Raw genomic sequence first — 25,544 nt, 5'->3', positions numbered from 1 at the left:
TCTTAGACAGTCCTTGGAACAAGAGGGCCCCCAACTCTTGATCTCCCCAGTGGACCAATCCAGGGTTGGGGAATGAAGTTGAAGCCAGGGAAGTCCAAGGAGAATTTCCGAGGTGCAATTGGGGAGGACCAAAAGTTCAATCCTCTCGTGATGAGATCCGATGCTCATTAGAAGGGGCTCCGTGCGGAAGCGTATGGTACAATCCAACCTGGCTCCGTTGACCGCGGAAACGTGGAGTGGCTTCACAAGACGGGTCACCGGAATGCGGAATTTATTCACTAAGGATTCCCGAATAAAATTCCCAGAAGCTCCAGAGTCCAGGCAGGCCACGGCTGAGAGGGGAGAGCTGGCTGAAGTGGAAATCCGAACAGGTACCGTGAGACGTGGAGAAGCCGACTTGGCATCAAGAGACGCCACACCCACGAGAGCTGGGTGCGAGCGTGCGTTTCCCAGACGTGGAGGACGGATTGGGCAATCCACCAAAAAATGTTCAGTACTGGCACAGTATAGACAAAGATTCTCTTCCTTACGGCGATTCCTCTCTTCCAGGGTCAGGCGAGACCGATCCACTTGCATGGCCTCCTCGGCGGGAGGCCTAGGCGCAGATTGCAGTGGAGACTGTGGGAGAGGTGTCCAGAGATCCAAGTCTCTTTCCTGGCGGAGCTCTTGATGCCTCTCAGAAAAACGCATGTCAATGCGAGTGGCTAGATGAATGAGTTCATGCAGGTTAGCAGGAGTCTCTCGTGCGGCCAGAACATCTTTAATGTTGCTGGATAGGCCTTTTTTAAAGGTCGCGCAGAGAGCCTCATTATTCCAGGATAGTTCAGAAGCAAGAGTACGGAATTGTATGGCGTACTCGCCAACGGAGGAATTACCCTGGACCAGGTTCAGCAGGGCAGTCTCAGCAGAAGAGGCTCGGGCAGGTTCCTCAAAGACACTTCGAATTTCCGAGAAGAAGGAGTGTACCGAGGCGGTGACGGGGTCATTGCGGTCCCAGAGCGGTGTGGCCCATGACAGAGCTTTTCCAGACAGAAGGCTGACTACGAAAGCCACCTTAGACCTTTCAGTGGGAAACAGGTCCGACATCATCTCCAAGTGCAATGAACATTGCGAAAGAAAGCCACGGCAAAACTTAGAGTCCCCATTAAATTTGTCCGGCAAGGACAGGCGGAGGCTAGGAGTGGCCACTCGCTGCGGAGGAGGTGCAGGAGCTGGCGGAGGAGAAGATTGCGACTGAAGTTGGCGCACAATGGTGGACACTTCCGACAGCTGGTGGGTTAGAAGGGCGACCTGTCGGGCGATATCAGAGACAGCTGGCAGGGGAACCTCAGCGGGATCCATGGCCGGATCTACTGTCACGATGCCGGCTGGCAGGAGGTGGATCCTCTGTGCCAGAGAGGGATGGCGAGGACCGTGCTAGTGGACCGGTTCTAAGACACTACTGGTTTTCACCAGAGCCCGCCGCAAAGCGGGATGGTCTTGCTGCGGCGGTAGTGACCAGGTCGTATCCACTAGCAACGGCACCTCTCTGGCTGCTGAAGATAGGCGAGGTACAAGGGAGTAGGCAGAAGCAAAGTCGGACGTAGCAGAAGGTCGGGGGCAGGCGGCAAGGTTCGTAGTCAGGGGAGATAGCAGTAGTTCTGGTACACAGGGTATAAACATACAAAACGCTTTCACTGGCACTAAGGCAACAAGATCCGGCAAGGGAGTGCAAGGGAGGAGACTAGATATAGCCAGGGAACAGGTGGGAACCAATTAAGCTAATTGGACCAGGCACCAATCATTGGTGCACTGGCCCTTTAAGTCTCAGGGAGCTGGCGCGCGCGCGCCCTAGAGAGCGGAGCCGCGCGCGCCAGCACATGATCGCAGGAGACGGGAACGGGTAAGTGACCTGGGATGCGACTCGCAAGCGGGCGCGTCCCGCTGTGCGAATCGCATCCCCAACGGCCATGGCAGAGCAGCGCTCCCGGTCAGCGCTGACCGGGGAGCTGCAGGGAGAAGGACGCCGTGAGCGCTCCGGGGAGGAGCGGGGACCCGGAGCGCTAGGCGTAACAATAAGACACTTACCTTGAGAGAGATTCATCTGGGCCATGAGTGGGAGTGGATGTGTACGAATTCTAAAAAAACAAAAAATCAAAATAAATAAATAATGGGATCCATTGTACATGGTTACTATGAATAAAATAACCAAATATAATAATATACGATTGTACATACAGTGGAATCTAAGCTAATATAGGCACATCCACCACTGAACAACACACAAAAAAGTTTAAGTCCTGGAGTCTGCGCAGTAAAGTATGACACGGAAACCTCAAGTCCCGGAAAAAAGATGCAGCAGAATATAAGTCCCGGAGTGTGCGCAGTGAGAAACAAAAAATCAATACCTAAGTTCTAGCGCAGACGAGACTGCGCAGACGATGATATGTTGCCCAGGTAAGTCCGTGCGCAGACGGGAATGCGCAGATGACGTGCCTCTGACACTACCAATGAAGGGCTTGGGATCAAGCCTAAGATCCTATTGGCCCAGATGGCATTTAGATCCGATTGGTTAGGGCGAACATCAATCATGGTAGAACCAATCGTAAAAGCAATCGTGCAGAGGAAAACCACTGATAGGTGACAAACCCAAAGAAGCAATCACGCCGATACCGGAGGAAGTCTATAAATAAAGCAAAGATGGCGCCCGCGCTCATATGCCCGCTACCTCTTGATAAAGCTACTTTGTAGCGAAACATGTCGAGGGGGGCAGAGTAGGGATTCTTTTAATCGCACCAGCGGAGGCCAGCAAATGGAATAACATGTAACTGCAGGCATGTTTTCCTAAAAATTATCAGTAAGAGAGGAGTATAACTCCCCACAATCATAAAAGCTGTGTAACTGGCCCGAGCTGAGTGGAATTTTAAAGAGTGTGCAAATTTTTCCTTTTTGTTATAATTTAGTAAATTTCTAATAAAGCTTGTGGGAACACTGATTATAATAATATATGGGAACATAGGGATTTTTTGGGTTCCGAACAGGAATCTATGGGAAACACCATACTATAGGCACACTATAATTACACCATACTATAGGCACAGTATAATCACACCATAGTATGGGCACAGTATAATCACACCATACTGTAGGCACAGTATAATCACACCATACTATAGGCAAAGTATAATGACACCATACTATAGGCACACTATAATTACACCATATTACAGGCACACTATAATTACACCATACTATAGGCACACTATAATTACACCATACTATAGGCCCACTATAATTACACCATATTACAGGCACACTATAATTACACCATACTATAGGCACAGTATAATTACACCACACTATAGGCACAGTATAATTACACCATACTATAGGCACACTATAATTACACCACACTATAGGCACACTATAATTACAGCATACTATACGCACAATATAATCACAAAATACTATAGGCACACTATAATTACACCATACTATAGGCACAGTATAATTACACCATACTACAGGCACACTATAATTACACCATACTACAGGCACACTATAATAACACCATACTACAGGCACAATATAATCACACCATACTATAGGCACAGTATAATCACACCATACTATAGGCACATTATAATCACACCATAGTATGGGCACAGTATAATCACACCATACTATAGGCACAGTATGATTACACCAAACTGTAGGCACAGTATAATCACACCATACTATATGCACAGTATAATCACACCATACTATAAGCACAATATAATTTCCCCACCCTATAGGCACAATATAACTGCTGAACTCTATAGGCACAGTATAAATAGACAACACTAAAGGCACACTATAATTGTACCACATTATAGGCACACTATTTCAAATTAGTTAGAGGGGTGTGTGTAGTTCCGCAAATACTTTTTGTAATTGCTCCTAAATTCGGTGTTTTAATACTTTTCCATATACTTTGTTAGGGTCATAGCTCTGTTTTTTCTGATATAGTGCTCCAAATCTATTGTATAGCCATAGAATTAAATGGATTGATATCATTGTGCTTGGATGTGGTGGGCAACCTTTTTAGTTAGGAAGACACAAATCACAGAGGCCTCCTGCATGCTGCCACTCAACTGTATCTGCTTCCCCAGGACACTGATGCTATTGGGTTATTATGGCAAAGCAGGGAGTTGTTGCCCACCAAAGATCTACCAGTCCTCCATGCTTCCCTTCCTGCACAATGTTGTAGCCTTGTAAAGGCTCTATGAGATCGGCACTCGTTCACAGTGAGCATCAGGCCATCATATAGGGCCCTAAGCCATTATATTACCAGTATATGTAAATTAACGTGAATTATAACATGTCTTTTTAAGTATCCATCAAACGGTCAACTGGGCAAAGATTTCTTCAAGAAAAACAAAGAAGTTGCTCGCACAGACATTTACAGGAGTCATCGAGGTGTGTCCAAGCGTTTCCAGCTCCCGGTTGGAGACTATGTGGTTGTTCCTTCTACCTATTATTCATCTGAAGAGGCCGATTTCTGTCTACGTGTCTTCACTGAAAGAAAAGCTGAAACTCTGTAAGTAACAGAGTTGTGTGGGTGTAATTTAATCCATGGCAAAAAGTTAAACATGGTAGTGATATTTTTTGAAACTAGGACTGTTCCTTTCACATGCTGTACTGGTTAATGCCATTGATCTTATGGGTGCTTGTTTTGGTGCCCAGCATTTATGGTGACACGGGGTGCAAGATATACTTGTCAGGTCGTGATGCCAGGGCACCGTTAACCTATACAGGGTCCGAGGTGGAGACAGCTTCTCCTGGGCCAGGCACGGGGCAATAAACACACCAATGCCGGGTTACAGATAACTGTCTTTTACGGAGGCAGGTGTAGATGGTACAACACTCACAGTACGGAGTAGAAGAGATGCAGTGTAACCCTTGAGAGCCCTGTTGCCTTGCTGGGACTTATGGTGCTTTTCACCCACTTGAATTACATAGACTTGAGACTAGGTTAATGCCATTGATCTTATGGGTTCTTGTTTTGGTGCCCAGCATTTATGGTGACACGGGGTGCAAGATATACTTGTCAGGTCATGACGCCAGGGCACCGTTAACCTATACAGGGTCCGAGGTGGAGACAGCTTCTCCTGGGCCAGGCAGGGGGCAATAAACACACCAATGCCGGGTTACAGATAACTGTCTTTTACGGAGGCAGGTGTAGATGTACAACACTCACAGTACGGAGTAGAAGAGATGCAGTGTAACCCTTGAGAGACCTGTTGCCTTGCTGGGATTTATGGTGCTTTTCACCCACTTGAATTACATAGACTTGAGACTTGGAGATTGAGAGATCCCACACTGACTCGGCTTCTGCTAATCAGGTCAGGTCTAATTTCACTGACACCGCCAGGGTATGACTCCTGACACATTTAATGTTTCCATATTGTTTAAATAATTTAAGGTCAGGGTTGATGTATTTTATGGTATGGGTTTCAGTATAATATAAAGTAACATCCAGGGACAGTGTACAGATGGAGTTCATGTATTTATGTCTGTTGGGTCCTAAAAGTTGTTTTATTACTTTTAGCTATGCTGTTTCATATATATATGTATATATGCAAATTAGCTCACCACACCATCTTCACAGGTAGTGTGTCCTGCAAAACAGCTCAGGCTCCAGTTAAGAAGTCTCAGAACTGATTAGGATTTATGCCAAGCCAGAACTCTCTCCAGAAGGAGAGAGGACCCATCTGCAGACAGCTGTTTCGGTTATTGAAAGAGCTTTATTGTCCGTTCAGTCATTACAAGTCATACAATAAATTACATTCACACAAAGCATGACAGTACAATACACAGCAAAGGTTCCCTAAGCTATACATCGCACATCATGCTACTATAACACTCCGCTCAATCCTGTAATAGAAAAGCACAAGAAATCGAATAACAAAACAATACAATGTGATCGGGGTAGGGGCGTGGGCTATGGGGCAGGGCTGGGGGGGGCATGGGGTAGTGGGCGACTATGTCGGGGTAGGGGGGGGGGGCGGATCACAGGGCCAAACTGCTGGGCTGTATCTTCAAGGAGACATGGGAGAAGGAGAGGGGTCTTCACTCCTCTGCTTCCTCATTGATGGCCGGGCTGTCCAAGATGGAATAGTAGGCTCTTGATGAACCTGCGGCAGTCCCGGATGGACATGTTCTCCCTATGAATCACGAGGCAGTTCCTGGCAAGCCACACTGCGTCCTTAAAACAGTTCATAAGGCGCCAGGACTTCTGGATGGCCTCCACGTCGTGGGTCCCAGGGAACAGACCATAAAGCACCGAATGGTACTTCTTGGGTACAGAGTCTCTGAGTTCATGTTCCAGGGCATTTACTAAGATATGTGTGATGTAGTAAATTTTTTTGTTCTTTTTATTTATTTATTTTTTTTGCGTGATTCCGCCAAATTTATTAAATGGTCACAGGGTATTTGATACATTTTGTACAGGTAGATATTTTCTGAAATTTCACTCTTAACATACACCCAAAAGCTACGCTAGGTCTGGGCTGGTGTAGTTTCAGGATTTTTCAGGGGCTTTGGCCTTTTTTTTTGCTCCTTTTCACAAAAAGTGTCAGTTGATAAATTCATTACCACTGCATAAGACTATCCTCAACAGCTGGTCTGTACACACTTAAAAAAAAAAAAAATTTATCGAAAAGGCACAAAAAATAGCCTGAGGTGCAGCACTGCGCCTAAATAGAGACAAATCTACACACAAAAACAGCTCTAAAGGCAATGATAAATGCCCCAATTGTTGTTATTATCATCATTATTATTGTTATTGAATGCAAAGTCCTACCTTGGAAATTTTTTATTTGGTAATATATATATATATATATATATATATATATATATATATATATATTTATTCATTTATATTTATTTATTTAATTCTAGGGAAATTGGTAACATGGTGGAGGCCAATGTCTATGAGGTAAAAATGAATGAAACATGATTCTGTATTGTATATATACCTGTATTTAATCATCACATCCATTACTACAGAAGATGTGGCTCTTAAAGGGGTTCTCTACTTTATCCCCATTCTCTACTTTATCCCCACCTGTAAGAATGGGCCCCTGACAATAAGCTGATCACAAGGTGTTCCTCCAACCCCCCCCCCCCCCCCAGCAATCAGCTGTGATCCATGGTGAAACCCGCCAGTAAGTGTTCAGTTTCCCTACAGCACCACCACAGGGGAAATAAAGCATTACACAGTGCCCATTCATATGGATAGGTTGTCTCCAGAGGGGGAGATACTCTTTGCAATCACTCTTTGCTCCAGCCAAACATTAGGAACCTGAACAGGGGACCCCTCTACTTTTATAAACTCAAAATTGTCTAAGGTGTGTGAATATGGTTCTATCCAGGAATTGAAAAACAGACAAAATTTCTTTCAAAGACCACTCCCTGTCTGTCTCTAGGATGGGTGTGGTTCTGCAGCTCAGTTCCATTGAAGTGAATGGAGCCAAGTTGTTATACCGCACCCAAAGTGGAGACAGACAGGTAGCAGTGTTTGAAAGAAATTCGGTCTGTTTTTCGATTTCTGGATAACCACTTTAAAGAGTACCTCTCATTATATTTTTAAATGTTATAATCCTCCCAGGTCACAGCCCCCATGATGATAAACCACCCACTGCCTTTATCTTTATTATTTCTTAGTTTTCTCCCTTGATATTGCTCTGTATTTTCTGCTCAGTCTCAGTCAGATTCACAGACTGGGAAGGGGCGTTCCCCAGCAGGCGTGACATCATCTGAAGCCATACAGGGGAGAACTTCCTCCCTCACTCTGCACACACAGCCCAAAGCAGATCAGTGTGAGATAAACTATGATTGGGTAAGGATGCACAGCATTTCCTGCTTTTGGACAATCCAAAGTCTGTGCAAGAGATGGGGGGGGGGGGGGGGGGGATTGTGCTCTGGAAAACTAGGGAGACACCTAATGGCAGCTTTTAAAACTAATTAAATTAGTTTTAGTGAGAGTGCCCTTTTAAAGCCAATAAACCTGAAGGCAGTGAAAAGCTCCCACAGGAGGAAAAAAATAGCAATTTCCACACAGATGTAGAGCCCATAAAAGGCCACAGAAAACATAAGAATACTGCAAAAAGCAGTTGCAGTTTTTGTGGCATTTTTTTCTGCCATTTTTTTCAGGTCAAGAAACGTCATAAACTAAACCTGTATGGAAACCTAACCTGAAGGAGGACCCAGCCATACACAGGCCCCAATACCAAGGTGTCTGGTTGCTATGGCTACTACTACCCCATGCCTCCATAGCTACACCTTTTATTTTTATGTGCTAATTCTTCTTTTTTGTCCTTGTAGCCTTTAATGAACTCGTCCCCTGATACAGAAGCTTCGATGGCAGCAGAGGAACCGGACGAGGAGGTAAAGTGATGAGTGTTTTTTTACATGGCTGTTATTGTAGGTAGTGACTGTGCATTGGTTTGGTCCATAGGTAGCTAAGAGACAGCAGGGACAGTTCATTGGTTCAGTCCATTATTGTACGTTGTGAATGGGCATTGGTTTGGTCCATAGGTAGCTAAGAGACAGCTGGGACAGTTTATTGGATCAGTCCATTATTGTAGGTAATGACTGTGCATTGGTTCGGTCCATAGTTAGCTATAATACATCCCTATTGATGGAGCAGGCATGTGCCATGTTTCTTGCTCCACCACAGACTCTGACACCCGCCTGCTCCATCGGGAACAGGAAGACTTCCCCTGCCCACTACCGATGCCGCCTATCCAGTAGGTAGGTTCTATAGGAAAAACGAAAAGAGCAGAGCTCCTCATAGGCAATATCATCTTGCACAGGTGGTATAGTAAGGGTAAGCGTCAGTGTCGAATAATGAAACCTTGCTCACCTTGTTCTGTTGTGTATGATGACACAACAGCAATATGAGCATGAATCAAGAGTTCCAGTGGTGGTGCAGCTTCCTGGTGGTTGGCGGCAAGGATCCAGACCGAAGTAGCAAGCAGAAGTAATGGAAGAAAATACCAGGTAGGTATAGCGCGATCCACCAATCGGGAGACTCGGTCTCTACTACACCACATGTGACTGCAGGGGGGGGGATAGTGACATGCAGTCACATGTGGTGTAGTAGAGACCAAGTCTCCCGATTGGTGGATCGCGCTATACCTACCTGGTATTTTCTTCCATTACTTCTGCCTATCCAGTAGGTGACTTTCTATGGGAGGGAGGGAGGGAGGGGGGGGGGGGGGCAGGTTGCAGTTTGGTGGGTCAGTAAATTGGCATTATCTCAGTGTTTCCCAACCAGTGTGCCTCCAGCTGTTGCAAAACTACAACTCTAAGAATGCCTTTAGCTGTCCGGGCATGCTTGGAGTAATGGTTTTGCAACAGCTGGGGACACCCTGGTTGGGAAACACTTATCTATCTATCTCATATCAATCTATTTCATATCTAACTCTCTATATTATATCTATCTTCCTGAGAGAGGCCCGACGCTGCCAGCACCTTTTTTCAGGAGCTGAACTGTTAGGAGTAGAGATGAGCGAACTTACAGTAAATTCGATTTGTCACGAACTTCTCGGCTCGGCGGTTGCTGACTTTAGTCTGCATAAATTAGTTCAACTTTCAGGTGCTCTGGTGGGCTGGAAAAGGTGGATACAGTCCTAGGAAAGAGTCTCCTAGGACTGTATCCACCTTTTCCAGCCCACGGGAGCACCTGAAAGCTGAACTCATTTATGCAGGAAAAGTCATAAACTGCCGAGCCGAGAAGTTCGTGACGAATCGAATTGACTGTAAGTTCGCTCATCTCTAGTCAGGAGCTCACACCAGTAGGCAGCAGCAGAAGGTTTATTCACATCGCACACCACAGCTGCAGTCTATTCAGGTGTAGCACCATAAGTCCCAGCAGTACTCCCAGACAAGCGACAGCAGATGGTATATTCACAGCATACACCTCAGATGCCGGCCATCTAGGCGGAGCACCACAAGTCCCAGCAGTATTCACTGGCAGGCGGCAGCAGATGTGATATTCACAGTGCTCACCACAGATGCAGTCCCTTCAGGTGAAGCACCTCAAGTCACAGCAAAACTCACTGGCAAGTGACCGCAGGTGGGATATTCACAGCGTACCCCCAGTCTCTTCAAGTGAAGCACCACAAGGCCCAGTAGTACTCACAAGTATTCCACTGCAGAGGGATGATGCACAGCAGGTTATATTAGCATGCAGAGCACCAGAAGTCCCAGCGAGTCTAGCCAGCAGCTGGAGACCACCTTCAGCCAGAGGCCGACAAGCAGGGACCAGGGACAGACTCTAGGAAGGCACTACAATGCCCAGCTGCACGCACAGAGCCCTGATCAGCAGGTAGAACACAGCTCCGTTCAGTAGAAGGATCCAGCCCGCCACACAGCCCAAGCCACGGGAGTTGCCACGGTAACCACTTTAGCCACGCCCATGAAGGAGGACAATGGCGGCCCCACTACAGCAGAAAAGCCAGAAGACAGCCCTCAGCCTGCGACCAGCCCACTCCCCTACAGCCACCATCTGTCACCTGTTACCAGGGGGCCCAGGAGACACTGTAGGGTACTGCAAGGGTACGGGGTAACACCTCCTGGGCCACCATCATTTTTTTCATGAACAATGGGGAAGATAGCGGGTGGGCCCTAGGGGGACAGGCCACAAGGTGAGGTTTGTACGTGTGGTAGCCTGGGGTTGTAGGGTATATGGGGTGTAGCTGTGCGGTAACTAAAGGGTGATTGTTTAACCCTTATCACTCGTGACGCCAGGGTGAGGGCTCCTCTGTATATGCTTGTCCTATCGCTACCCGTCCCAAGAACGATAGGGAGGTATAATAAATGATTGTCCACAACCGGAGGTTTTCATAAAACTGTCAGAACCTTTACTGCAGCTTTTGTGCAACATTAAACAGGAACAGTCTTTGTCCAAGAGTCTATTACAGTCCTGACAGTTGGTTGGGACCTCTGAGTTCTGAGCTTAGAAAAGGAATAAGTGCTGTTCCGCTAAATTTAGGGGATTGCGTTTAGGTCCAGCAATCACACTAGCTTTAGCCGGGATTGATATCGTAACTCACGATTAGATTCAGGCCGAGGCTGGCAGGCTTCAGGCCTAAGCTTGTCTTGAAGGATATAACAGGTCTGGTCAGTCTGGTAATCCGGAAACAAGAGAGCGAGGATTGGCTGGCAGCTCCCTTATATGGGCAGGGGCTGGCCTTAAGCTCATTGGTCCACACCATCTGTCATTCAATTTACAAGGAATTATGGTGTAACCATGTGACCACGCATGAGACCTCCAAAGGTCCTTCAACACATCTTACTAGAATTAACATGAGTCATGTGACCTAAGGTCCTGCGACACTGTATAGATAATTAGATATACAATTATTTATACATGTAAACATCATAGAATTGCATTAGAAAGAGGTGACTAGGGGCTATCCCACCAGGAGGATGCTACTGGAACGAAGTAACTCTGACTTTGGGGACCACCACACAAGGTACGGTATACAATGCAGTACCAGGACACAACATAAGGGGGCGCAAAATTTCTGATGGCAGCCCTGACAACAAGGAATGGCCGTCTACAAGAATAACTGAGCTCTTGACTTTATACATTACAGATCTGAGCGCAGTGAGGTCACTGTTCACACTACTACTAGTTATTTACCATCTGTATTACTGATCCCACAGTTCTAGTGATGCGGATATAGACGGCCCAGGATCCTGTAGATCACTGATCACATTACTATTAGATGTCTGTAATATTCACTACAATACTAATATCCTTTCATGTTTCCTAGAAAGCTGAATACACAGCGGAGGATCTAAGAAGCTACATAACCAACTTATTATCCAAACGTAAGTTATATTATACAAATATATGTTATCTATCTTATATCTATCTCATATCTATCTATTTCATATCTATCTATCTCATATCTATCTATCTCATATCTATCTATCTCATATCTATCTATCTATCTCATATCTATCTATCTATCTCATATCTATCTATCTATCTATCTATCTCATATCTATCTATCCCATATCTATCTATCTATCTCATATCTCTCTATCTCATATCTCTCTATCTCATATCTATCTATCTCATATCTATCTATCTATCTCATATCTATCACATATCTATCTATCTATCTATCTCCTATCTATCTATCTATCTATCTATCTCACATCTATCTATCTATCATTTATCATTACAGGTGATGAGATTAAGTCAGATGGAATCAGTGTAAAAACTTGTAAGGAAATGATAAATCTCCTGGACGTATCCTTTTGTTAATATATTTGATATTCTGTACATGGTGCGGACCAGGACCGGGATCTGAGGCAAAGCAAAACCAGTGTAGAAACAACAGAGACTATGTGCAACCTAACTTTACTATACCCCTTTGGTACAATACTGAAGAGCGAATTAACCCTTGCAATGGGACTTGATACTAGACAACAGACTGACGATGATCGTAGATAGGACTAGTACTTGTGTGGCCTATTTGTAGTGAGTGAGGCCTAACTTTGCCGCCTAGCCTTGAATCGGTTTCCTCCGGAATATGGTGTAAGAGGAGCCAACATTTTCTCTGACCAGAAGTCAGGCTCCAACTTAACTAACTAAAGAGATATAGAGCCATCTCAGCCCAGGCTAGGGGGTGGAGTTTGGACAACTTCTGCATCAATTGGCTAGGAGTCTTAGCCGTGACTAGATTCTGCTCTCTGTACAGTTTGCAAAGACAATGCAAGGCAAGCTTAACCCTTTGCATGCTGGAGAACTCGGTGTATGAATGTTATACAACAGAATACAGGAATGGAAAGTACATAAGCAATGTACAAAACACAGTTATACAGGCCATCAGCACTAAATAAACACATGATACTGTCCAGAAAACTTTAGAATACTTCAGCCACCCGACTAGGTTCAGTTGAGCAGCTGGTAGAGCTTGCACTGGACCACCACAGTAGTTTTTGTTGTTCCCTGTAGATAATTTCCCCCTGGAGGTACATTTTAATGACAGTGATTTAGAAATATGGTCAGTATGGGGTGGGTTGCTGTTAGGGCACAAGTTGTGTAAGATTTAGTGACCACTGAACATTACTTAACCCCTTAAAGGGGTACAGTGGTCCCTCAACATACCATGGTAATCCGTTCCAAATGAACCATCGTTTGTTGAAACCATCATATGTTGAGGGATCCGTGCAATGAAAAGTATAGAAACTTATACTCACCTGTCCCTGCCGCTCCGGACCATCACCGCTGCCCTGGATGTCGCCCTCCATCGCTGTTGCCGTGTCCCTGGGGTGTCCCCGCCGCTCCGGAACATCTCTGCTGCCCGGGATCGTCGCTCTCACGTCGCCGTCATCACATCGCTACACACGCCGCTCCTATTGGATGACGGGACGGAGTGCGCACCGACGTGATGACGACGATGAAGAGCGCTGGGGATGCAGGGGATCCCGAAGAGGACGGTCCGGAGCGCCGGGGACATGTACGTGATCGTCACCGGACCACACGGGGCACCGTAAACGGCTATCCGGTGGTAGCTGAAGCAGTCTGCGCTGCCGGATAGCCGTTTATGCGATGGCCCCGACATACAAAAGCATCGTATGTTGATGCTGCCTTCAACATGCGATGGCCTCTGAGAGTCCATCGTATGTTGAAATTATCGTATATTGGTGCCATCGTAGGTCGGGGGTCACTGTACTCCACTGGCCAGCGTTCAAAACATTTTGTTCCGAACACTGTTCGCGCGCTGTGGGGGTCGGAAAAATGTATTGCCCCACAATTCAATATATATATACATACATATTTTTATTTTGCTAAACATATATATTTTTTTTCCTGGCTTCATAATACATTATATGGAAAAATAAAGGATGCCACAAAATAAGCCCTTATATAACTCAGTCAGCAGAAAAATAAAATAGTAAAAGGCCATATGAGGTGAGAAAAAAAAAATTAAGCAAAAAATTTACATTTTGTGAATATTCCAGGGGTTGGGAATAAGTTAGACGTGCATTTGGCAATTGAGAGAGCAAACATTTGTTAAAGGGGTACTCAGGTGGAAAAAAAATTCAAATTGTCTGGTGCCAGAAATTAATGCAGATTTGTTAATTACTTCTATATCAAAATCTTAATCCTTCCAGAACTTATCAGCTGCTATATGATCCAGAGGAAGTTGTGTAGTTCTTTCCAGTCTGACCACAGTGCTCTCTGCTGACACCTCTGCCTATTTCAGGAACTGTCAAGGGCAGGAACAAATCCCCATAGCAAACCTCTCCTGCACTGGACAGTTCCTGACATGGACAGAGGTGTCAGCAAAGAGCACTGTGGTCAGACTGGAAAGAACTACACAACTTCCTCTGTAGTATACAGCAGCTGATAAGTACTGGAAGGATTACGATTTTTACATAAAAGTAATTTACAAATCTGTAAAACTTTCTGGCACCAGTTAATTTGAAAACTTTTTTCTTCTTTTCTCTGGAGTACCCCTTTAAGTGAGGAATATAAAAAGTGACAGAAATGTAGTGACTTGTGATGTTAATATCATGTGATCACTCAGAACCAATCAGAATGCTGCTTAGAGAATAGTTTCAGAATAGTTAATGTCTGTGTCCCCGCTCATACAGCACTGGGGTGACCTGAGAAGGGAAGAACCTTAAGGGGGTTCTCCACCATAAGGTGATTTTAGTACGTACCTGGCAGACAGTAATGGACATGCTTAGGAAGGATCTGCGCTTGTCTTGGGGCTAAATGGCTATGCTGTGAGATTACCATAACACTGTGGCTAGCTGGTATTTCCTGTTTGACTTTTATTTTTTTGACTACAAATCCCACAATTCCATTTTCCTCCCTCCCACACATCAGCCACCCCACCCATTAAAACATAAATGAGCTGCATCCATTCAAAGACCTGTGGTTTTCAATCAGGGTGCCTACAGCTGTTGCATTAGTTGCAGATTGATCTCTCTCCCACCAAGCGATCCCTCCACCCATTGAAGCAGACAGGCTCCCTGTCATCAGCTGACTAGTGAGTCAGGTCTCGGCCGCATTGCAGCCTGGGAAAAATCTGAGACAACAGTCATTTTGTATGCTGTTATATTGGGGTGAAAATCACATAAGAATTGTGAGAAAACCGTCACACACAGGTACAGACACTATATTATGAACTACACTAACCTTACAGCCCCTGTAGCATAGTCAAATAAAAAAAATTCCTGGAATACCCCTTTAACTGCAGAACAACAGGTGGACAATACCGGGACACTGAGCAATGAAGAGTTTAACATTCTCTGGAAGAAGCTGGAACATTACATGGTATTCTATGGTTTTAACCTGACAGTGGACACGATATGTAGTTTTTATCCACTTTTGCGTAAATGTGACTTTAAAATCTCTATTTATAAACATTTTTGGGATGTTATGTGATAAACAAAGCAGCTAATTTGCAAATTATTTTTTTACGTTAACATACAGGATCATTAAAGGGGTACTCCGGCCCTAAGACATCTTATCCCCTATTCAAAGGATAGGGGATAAGACATATGATCGTGGAGGTCCCTCTGCTGGGGCCCCCCGCAATCTAGCATGCAGCACCCACCTGTGAGCTCTGCAGGAAGCGCTGGAGGCTCCAAGTCTTATGCCTCCCGACCACGGGGACGGAGTATCGTGAAGTGACCACTCTGCCCCCGTGCGCTTTCAAGCTCCGCCCCCATGCAAGTCTATGGGAGGGGGCATGATGGCCACGCCCCCTTCCATAGACTTGCATTGAGGGGGTGGGGCATGATATCACAAGTGGGTGCTGCATGCTAGATTGCGGGGGTCCCCAGCGGGGGACTCCCGGGATAAGATGTCTTGGGGCCGGAGTACCCCTTTAATGATATATTTTAATAGTTCCGACATTTGCTCATGTGCTGATGCCAAATTTATTTTTTTATATTAATTTTTTCACAAAATTTTTATGTTCCCATAGGGGACAATTTATACCAATGATTAGATTACTAATACAATGCAGTGCTATGCATATGCATAGCATTGATCAGTATTTTCGGCGATCTTCTTCTCTAGTCTTTTAGAAGGCAGATCAGAGGAGAAGATGCCGGGAGAGTGGTGGAGGCAGGTGCCTCTGTCCGCTATCTTGTCTGATCTGATCACCGCTGGTGATCCGATCGGCCATTACAAGTGCCACATGTACCTTGATCAGTTTTGATCACAACATCGGGGGAGTTAATGGTGGACATCTGCGCAATCGCTTATATCCGCCATTACCGAAGGGTCCCTGGCTGCTGATAGCAGCTGGGACCTGACGTGCATGTAGTGAGTGGGAATCATGTACTATATTAATGTATAGGATGCAAATATATTTCTTGGAGCGTTAAAGGGGTACTCCCATGGAAAACTTTTTTTTTTTTTTTTTTAAATAAACTGGTGCCAGAAAGTTAAACAGATTTGTAAATTACTTCAATTAAAAAATCTTAATCCTTCCAAGTACTTTTTAGGGGCTGTATACTACAGAGGAAATGCTTTACTTTTTAGATTTCAATGATGTCATGACCACAGTGCTCTCTGCTGACCTCTGCTGTCCATTTTAGGAACTGTCCAGAGCAGGAGAAAATCCCCATAGCAAACATATGCTTCTCTGGACAGTTCTTAAAATGGACAGAGATGTCAGCAGAGAGCACTGTGGTCATGACATCAGAGAAATCTAAAAAGTAAAGCATTTCCTCTGTAGTATACAGCACCTAAAAAGTACTGGAAGGATTAAGATTTTTTAATAGAAGTCATTTACAAATCTGTTTAACTTTCTGACACCAGTTGATTTAAAAAAATAAAAAGTTTTCCACAGGAGTACCCCTTTAAGTACCGGGACACCAGGACATACCGATATATTTATGTCTTATGTCCTTAAGGGGGTTAAGGCGGTACTCCAGAGTAAAAAAAAAAAATGTTTAAATTAACTGGTGCCAGAAAGTTATACAGGCTTATAAATTACTTTTATTTAAAAATGTTAATCCTTCCAGTACTTATCAGCTGCTGTATGCTCCAGAGGAAGTTTTGTAGTTCTTTCCAGTCCAACCACAGTGCTCTCTGCTGCCACCTCTGTCCATGTCAGGAACTGTCCAGAGCAGGAGAGGTTTGCTATGGGAATTTGCTTCTGCTCTGGACAGTTCCTAACACAGACAGTGGTGTCAGCAGAGAGCACTGTAGTCAGACTGGAAAGAACTACACAGCTTCCTCTGTAGTATACAGCAGTACTGGAAGGATTAAGATTTTTTTTTACTAAAAGTAATTTACAAATCTGTATAACTTTCTGGCACCAGTTGATTTGAAAACCCTCCCCCCCCCCTCCTCCGGAGTACCCCCTTAGGGCCTATTCACACATACAGTATCCTGTGCATATTTGATGTGCAGGATTTAAAGCTGTGTTCAGTTTTTAGTTTAGATTGAAATCTGCAGGATAAATTATGCTCAGGGTACTGTACGTGTGAATAGACCCCTACGGTGCATTTTGGTTAAATGAAAGTTGAGCTACACATGAAATGTAACAATAATTCAGCCAGAACCTGTTTAATCTGATCCTAATATGGTTTCCCTGTAATATTTCTGTCGCAGGAAATCTTCCTGGAATCCGATACCAACTCCTTTGGGACCATTGATGCCCATGAAATGCGGATCGCCCTACAAAGAGCAGGTGACTGAACTGATTGGACTTTATACATAATATATATATATATATATATATATATATATATATATATATATAGTGACCCCCCCCCCGACCTACGATGGCCCGACATACAATCATTTTAACATACGATGCTTTTGTATGTCGGGGCCATCGCATAAACGTCTATCCTGCAGCGCAGACTGCTTCAGCCACCACCGGATAGCCGTTTACGGTGCCCCGTGTAGTCCGCTGACGATCACTTACCTGTCCTCGGGGCTCCGGCGCGTCCTTTTCAGGATCCTCTGCATCGTCGGCGCTCTCCATCGTCGTCATCACATCGCTGCGCACGCCGTCCCGTCATCCAATAGGAGCGGCGTGCATAACGACGTGATGGCGGCGACGGAGAGCGAGGATGTCGGGGAAGCAGAGGTTTTGCCGGAGCGTCGGGGACACCCCGGGGACGCAGCGACAGCGATGGAAGGCGACATCCCGGGCAGCGGTGACGGTCCGGAGTGGCGGGGACACGTGAGTACAACCTCCAATACCAGTGGACTTCAACCTGCGGACCTCCAGATGTTGCAAAACTACAACTCCCAGCATGCCCGGACAGCCGTTGGCTGTCCGGGCATGCTGGGTGTTGTAGTTTTGCAACATCTGGAGGTCCGCAGGTTGTAGACCACTGTCCTATACTTTACATTGCACGGATCCCTCAACATACGATGGTTTCAACAAACGATGGTCCATTTGGAACAGATTACCATCGTATGCTGAGGGACCACTGTGTGTGTGTATATGTATGTGTATATATATATATATATATATATATATATATATATATTTATATATGGGTAATAAAAACTACCGAGTGAGTAATAAAAGTGCAACAAGTTTTCAAAATTAAAAATGTTTCTATTTTTAGAAGTTTTCTAAATTGGTGGTAATTGCCGCTCAGTCAGTCAGTGGCCGCAGCTATGTCCTGCCTCATCCACTAATTGACTGAAGGGGCATATTCACAAGCCAACCCTGAAGTGCTGCGCAGGATCAGGGCTCTGTTAAAGGGGTACTTCGCTGGAAAACATTTTTTTTTTTACAGAAAGTTAAACAGATTTGTAAATTACTTCTATTTAAAAAAAATCTTAATCCTTCCAGTACTTATTAGCTGCTGAATACTACAGAGGAAATTCTTTTCTTTTTGAATTTCTTTCCAGTCTGACCACACTGCTCTCTGCAGCCACCTCTGTCCATGTCAGGAACTGTCCAGAGCAGGAGAGGTTTGCTATGGCTATTTGCTTCTACTCTGGTCAGTTCCTAAAATGAACAGATGTGTCAGCAGAGAGCTGGAAAGAACTACACAACTTCCTGTGGATCATACAGCAGCTGATAAGTACTGAAAGGATTAAGATTTTGATATAGAAGTAATTAACAAATCTGCATTAATTTCTGGCACCAGACAATTAGAATTTTTTTTCCACCTGAGTACCCATTTAACAAATGTTTGCTCTCTCAATTGCCAAATGCACGTCTTTAAAGGGGTTATCCAGGATATATATATATATATATATATATATATATATATATATATCTCAACTGGCTCCAGAAAGTTAAACAGATTTGTAAATTACTTCTATTAAAAAGTCTTAATCCTTTCAGTACTTATGAGCATCTGAAGTTAAGGTTGTTCTTTTCTGTCTAAGTGCTCTCTGATGACACCTGTCTCGGGAACTGCACAGAGTAGAAGAGGTTTGCTATGGGGATTTGCTTCTAAACTGGGCTGTTCCCGAGACACGTGTCATCAGAGAGCACTTAGACAGAAAAGAACAACCTTAACTTCAGAAGCTCAAAAGTACTGAAAGGATTAAGATTTTTTAATAGAAGTAATTTACAAATCTGTTTAACTTTCTGGAGCCAGTTGAGATATATATATATATATATATATATATATATATATATATATATAAAAGTTTTTTCCTGGAATACCCCTTTAACTTATTCCCAACCCTTGGAATTTTCACAAAATTTACATTTTTGCTTATGTTTTCCTCTCACCTCATATGGCAGCATCCCATAAGGGGGGGGAGGGTATCATATCTTGTACTACAATTCTTTGTCACAAGTTTTTGTGAATTTGACTTTTCACATTTACGCCATTGGCCCCAGTTTCCGAAAAGTAGCCATGGCTTAGAATGAAGGGTTGTGGCCTCCTCAGGTCCAGTGTTGTTTACTATAACTCATTATAACTGGTGTAAATTTTAGCAAAAACTAATAGCGGCACATAACTGCCGTAGATTCCCGCATGTGGTGCGCGGCATGCCAAAGAAGCGGCATGTGTACGAAGAGGCCTGCGACATCGGCTGAGGACGTCTGTGGTGGTCTTAGCCCCCTCAGCGGGGAGGCGCATGTATTTTGGCAAATACATTTTGATTGTCAGGAAGGAGAATATTCTAAATTATTCCAGATACATTGACGATACTATAACTCTTGTTTTTCAGGTTTCAATCTTAATAACAGGATTCAAGAAGTCATCGTCCAGCGTTACGTCTCCGGTGAACTGATGGTTAACTTTGAAGACTTCATTGCATGCATGATACGTTTGGAGACCTTGTTTAGTAAGTAGCGATGCCTCTAATGTGGAATCCTGCACTAGCGTTACTGTCAGCGGTATAAGTAAGCACACAGGGGGAGATTTCTCAAAACCTGTGCAGAGGAAGAGTGGTGCAGTTGCCCATAGCAACCAATCAGATTGCTTCTTTCATTTTCCACAGGCCTCTAAAGAGGCCTGTGGAAAATGAAAGAAGCAATCTGATTGGTTGCTATGGGCAACTGCACCACTCTTCCTCTGCACAGGTTTTGAGAAATCTCCCCCATAGGGCTAGTCATCTTGATTCCAGGAATACCGTCTATATTTCTATGGTCCTTTCCGGTGCTGAGATATTGTAAGATTAGGTTCACACTGCGGAATCTGTGGGCAGAAAGTTTCCGCCTGGAGATTCCGAGTGCGGCCAGCGCTGTCTGAATCAGTCGGCGCTAGGACCGCGCGGACACTGCAGTCTCCAATAGACTGCAATGTGTTCCGCGAGTATTTCTGCCTGAAGAATGAGCAACGCCATTCTTCAGGAGGAAATTTTTTAAGCGGGTTTTCCTTTCACAAATTCCGAAGTGTGAATTTGTGAACGGAAACCCATTGACTATACAGTACATTTTGGTAAGCGGAATTTCTGCCGGCAATTTCAAAGCGGAATTGCAGGCGGAAATTCCATAGTGTGAACCTAGCCTGAGAGGTGTATCTCTTTAAGGTTCCCTGGTTGTGTGCAGAGCTTGTGGTTGTTGGGGCTACACCAGAGCCTATCCTGTGTTCTGTCTCTTTGGCCAGTTAGGTGCCTTGTGAGACCACACCTTGCTACCTCTGCCTATTTAAAGGGGTACTCCCGTGCCCCAGCCTTTTGAACATCCGGTTCAGAAGGCTTGTCGCAGCGGTCGAAATGTCGCAGCCATGCCCCCTCGTGATGTTACGCCCTTTTGGAGGGGGCATGGCCGTGCCCATGACACCACGGCTGCTGCTCCAAGCCTTTAAAGGGGTACTCTGCTGCTCAGCGTTTGGAACAAACTGTTCCGAACGCTGGAGCCGGCACTGGGAGCTCGTGATGTCATAGCCCTGCCCCCTCATGATGTCACAACCCGCCCCCTCAATGCAATTCTATGGGAGGGGGCGTGACAGCAGTCACGCCCCCTCCCATAGACTTGCATTGAGGGGGCGGGGCTAGGACGTCACAAGCTCCCAGTGCCGGCTCCAGCGTTCGAACTGTTTGTTCCAAATGCTGAGCAGCGGAGTACCCCTTTAAACCTGCATTGTGCTATTTGACTTTGCCTGTGAAAAGACTTTATCTCAGTAGCTAGCATTCTCCTGCATCTGTATCTTATCCTGTTTACCTGGTTTTGTGACTTCGGCTCTGTATTTGGTTTACCCTCTGATTCTCGATTTTGTTCATTTACTGTCCTCTTGGCTTTTTGACTCGGCCCGCTGACAATCCTCGCTGTTAGTTTGTCTCCCTGTAAGTAGTGCATTTTGTATGTGTTTTACCTTATGTGCTTTGTTTTTTTCCCTGACCTTACTGTGTTGCTTTAATTTGTTTTTTTGACCTGTGATGACCCTGCACTTATTCAGAGTAGTTGTGGAGTCACCGTTTAGAGTAACTACACTATAAGCAGGGACAAGGGTTCTGGGTAGAACTAGAGAGCACTGTATCCCTGTCCACACGCGACAGATGTAAGACGTTGTTGTTATTATGCAAATGAGGCTCAAGGGCCAAGGGGGCGTTCTTCCGCACTGCAAGAGCCCTTTCTCTCCTATTCACCACCTCTGTACCCACATGCATCCTCCTACCCCATTTGACAAACAGACACTAGATAAAGAGGACATGGGATGGACTTACCTGGGCTCTTGCCATGCTGGGTAATGCCCCCTAGGCACTTGAGCCTTATTTGCATAGCAACAAAAAAATGCTTATATCTCAGCGCTGGAAAGGCTAGAGAGGTTAAAAAGATATGCCCGGAAACCTGGTGACTAGCCCTATCTAGCCACGGGTTTATTTACACCCCTGTTAAGTTGCTGACAGCTCCTCTTTAAAGGGGTACTCCACTGGAAAAACATTTTTTTTTAATTAATTTCCTTTCTGTCGGACAGAGGTGTCAGCAGAGAGCACTGTGGTCAATGTCAGGAACTGTCCAGGTTAGGAGCAAATCCCCATAGCAAACCTCTCCTGCTCTGGACAGTTCCTGACATGGACAAAGGTGTCAGCAGAGAGCACTGTGGTCAATGTCAGGAACTGTCCAGAGCAGGATAGGTTTGCTATGGAGATTTGCTCCTAATCTGGACAGTTCCTGACGTGGACAGAGGTGTCAGCAGAGAGCACTGTGGTCAGACAGAAAGGAAATTCAAAAAGAAAAGAACTTCCTCTGTAGGTATACAGCAGCTGATAAGTACTGGAAGGATTAAGATTTTTAAATAGAAGTCATTTACAAATCTGTTTAACTTTCTGGCACAAGTTGATTTTTAGAAAAATGTTTTTAAGTCGAGTACCTCTCTAATCAGCACAACTGACCATCTATGAGCGTATTCTATAAAACCCATCCAACTCCTCGATAACATTTTTCACCCATTACTGACATGTTTAGCAAGCCCCAAAAAATGTATGTAAAACTAGCCAGATTTTAACCAAAATGCTCTAATTTCGCCATAATGACCAACCTCTTTCTAATGTCTATGACGCCTTTACATCAGCTAGCTGCAGACTGGCATTGAGTATTCACCTCCTTGTTACTATGTGTTGCTGTTATCATTTACTTTCACTTTCTCTTCAGAAATGTTTAACATCCTGGGCACCGACAAGGATGGAAACATCAGTCTATCATTATCTGAGGTAATGTTCAGCCCCCATAATACCCTCGCAAAACCGTTTGTTACATCTTTTAAATGCCAAAGTCTTTTTACTGTAATTGTCTTGTTGTAGTAAATAGGATTTCTATAAATCTGTGTTTTGACAGCTCATTTCGGGCTTAGTTTTAGTCAGCTGAATTGTTTTAGTTTTAGGGTGTGTTCACACGAGCAGGTTTTGTTTCAAACTCGCAGCGGGTTTCCCGCTGCGAGTTTGAAACAAAATCCGCTCGTGTGAACGCACCCTAAGTCATTAAAGGGGTTGTCCAGGCAATGGAAAAACAGAGCTAATTTCTTTCAAAGACAGCACCATCCCTGTCCTCAGGTTGTGTGTGGCTGTGCAGTTCAGTTCCATTGAAGTGAATGGAGACAAGTTGTAATAACAAACACAACCTGCAGGACGGGTGGCGCTGTTTAATGCAAGAAATGAGCTCTGGTTTTCTATTCCTGGATAACTCTTTTAAGGTTTAAGCTGAGGAAATATAAATAGACTTAGTCAGTTCAAGTACAATGCAAATGTTTAAAGAAATGCTCTAATAAAGCAAACCGATTTGGCTGTCTGGGTATGCTGGGAGTTGTAGTTTTGCAACAGCTGGAGGCACCCTGGTTGGGAAATACTGACTTATGGTATTAAGGCTAGAACATTTAAAGGGGTGTTCCACTGCTCAGCGTTTGGAACAAATTGTTCCTAACCCTGAAGCCGGCGCCGGGAGCTCGTGACGTCATATCCCCGCCCCTCATGATGTCACGCCCCGCCCCCTCATTGCAAGTCTATGGGAGCCGTCACGCCCCCTCCCATAGACTTGCATTGAGTGGGCAGGGTTTGTGATGTCATGAGGGGGAGGGGCTATGACGTCATGAGCTCCTGGTGCCGGCTCCAGCATTAGGAACAGTTTGTTCCCAACGCTGAGCAGCAGAATACCCCTTTAATACAGACAAAAAGATTAGTTATGATGGGATCTCTTCCTGAATTTTCTCTACCTTTTCATCAGTCGGAGTCTCAGTGTGCCAATCTCTAGAGATAGCCGGGAGAAGCACATGGCAGCGCTCTTCACTCCCCTCTTGGCGCTCAGTCCGTCTAATTGCATTATAATGGAGCCTGGCTCCTGCAATGAGACAGATTGAGTGTTGAGTCGGGGAGTGAAGAACGCTGCCATGGGCTTCCCCAGGCTATATCTAGAGATTGGCAGGGGTCTCAGAACTGAGACCCTGACCAATAAAAGTGGTCTGCGTGACATGTCTAAATTTTTTTTTTTAAATGACAGTAATGATTTACTAAATGTTTTTCTCAAGAGATAACTATTGAGTCCCCCCCCCCAAATATCTGCCTGACCTTCCCTGTTCTCTCCACAGTGGATCTGTGCTGGATTGGTTTAAAGATGTCTTCCATAACAAGCACGAAGCCCCCTCCGCTATGACGGCAGAGCACATATCTAGTATATTTCCTTACTGTCCAGAATCATTTCAAAGACTGTAGAAAACCCCATCTACACATAGAGGCCATACCTCTATATATATAGCCAATGATAGCCCCATCAGAGCGCCCCCTCTGTCCGTAGATTGCCTTTACCACTGCACATACATGACTCCTTAAAGGGGTACTCCGGTGAAAAACTTATTTTTTAATGAACTTATTGAACTGGTGCCAGAAAGGTAAACAGATTTGTAAATTACTTCTATTAAAAAATATTTACCCTTACTGTACTTTTTAGCAGCTGTATGCTACAGAGGAAATTATTTTCTTTTTGAATTAGGCTAGGTTCCCACTTGGGTTTTTTTCTGGCAGTTTTTGGAAAACTGCCACTGCAGTTTTTGAGCCAAAGCCAGAAATGTATTCAAAAGGAATGGGAAATATAATGGAAGGACATACACTTATGGATCCACTTCTGACTTTGGCTCAAAAACTGCAGTGGCAGTTTTCCAAAAACTGCCAGAAAAAAAAACAAGTGGAATCCTAGCCTTACTCTTTTGTCTTGTCCACAGCGCTCTCTGTCGACACCTGATGTCCGTATCAGGAACTGTCCAGAGCAGGAGAAAATCCCCATTGCAAACCTATGCTGCTTTGTACAGTTCCTTATATGGGCATCAGATTTCAGAAGAGAGCACTGTGGACAACACAAAAAAGAAATTCAAAAAGAACAGAATTTCCTCTTTAGCAGCTGTATGCTACAAAGTACAGGAAGGGTAAAGATTTTTTTAATAGAAGTCATTTACAAATCTGTTTAACTTTCTGGCACCAGTTGACTTCTAAATATATGTTTTCCACCGGAGTACCCCTTTAAGTCAGTGTTTCCCAACCAGGGTGCCTCCAGATGTTGCAAAACTACAAATCCCAGCATGCCACACCCTGGTTTGAAAACACTGACTTAAAGGGGTATTCCAGGAAAAAAAAATTTTTTTTATATATATATCAACTGGCTCCAGAA

The 25,544-nt window shown here is 44.6% G+C and overlaps 1 protein-coding gene across 2 annotated transcripts in view; it reads left to right on the top strand.

The window, feature by feature from the left end:
- Positions 1-24,759, top strand: part of LOC130363090 (calpain-8-like) — a 76,953-nt gene extending 52,194 nt beyond the window's left edge. Inside the window, exons 11-20 of one of the 2 annotated variants that reach the window (XM_056568437.1) lie at positions 4,356-4,561; positions 6,925-6,961; positions 8,350-8,412; positions 11,811-11,868; positions 12,231-12,295; positions 15,269-15,337; positions 17,633-17,711; positions 20,177-20,293; positions 23,046-23,104; positions 24,472-24,759. In XM_056568437.1, the coding sequence (XP_056424412.1) occupies positions 4,356-4,561; positions 6,925-6,961; positions 8,350-8,412; positions 11,811-11,868; positions 12,231-12,295; positions 15,269-15,337; positions 17,633-17,711; positions 20,177-20,293; positions 23,046-23,104; positions 24,472-24,495 (777 nt within the window). In that variant the 3' untranslated portion in view covers positions 24,496-24,759. Of the gene's footprint in view, positions 1-4,355; positions 4,562-6,924; positions 6,962-8,349; positions 8,413-11,810; positions 11,869-12,230; positions 12,296-15,268; positions 15,338-17,632; positions 17,712-20,176; positions 20,294-23,045; positions 23,105-24,471 lie in introns of those variants that run through there. The other variant, XM_056568438.1, reaches the window with a different exon arrangement.
- Positions 24,760-25,544: the final 785 nt, after the last annotated feature.

This window comes from Hyla sarda, chromosome 3 (assembly GCF_029499605.1).
Source record: "Hyla sarda isolate aHylSar1 chromosome 3, aHylSar1.hap1, whole genome shotgun sequence".
Classification (NCBI taxonomy): domain Eukaryota; kingdom Metazoa; phylum Chordata; class Amphibia; order Anura; family Hylidae; genus Hyla; species Hyla sarda.
This window is presented reverse-complemented; position numbering and strand designations above follow the sequence as displayed.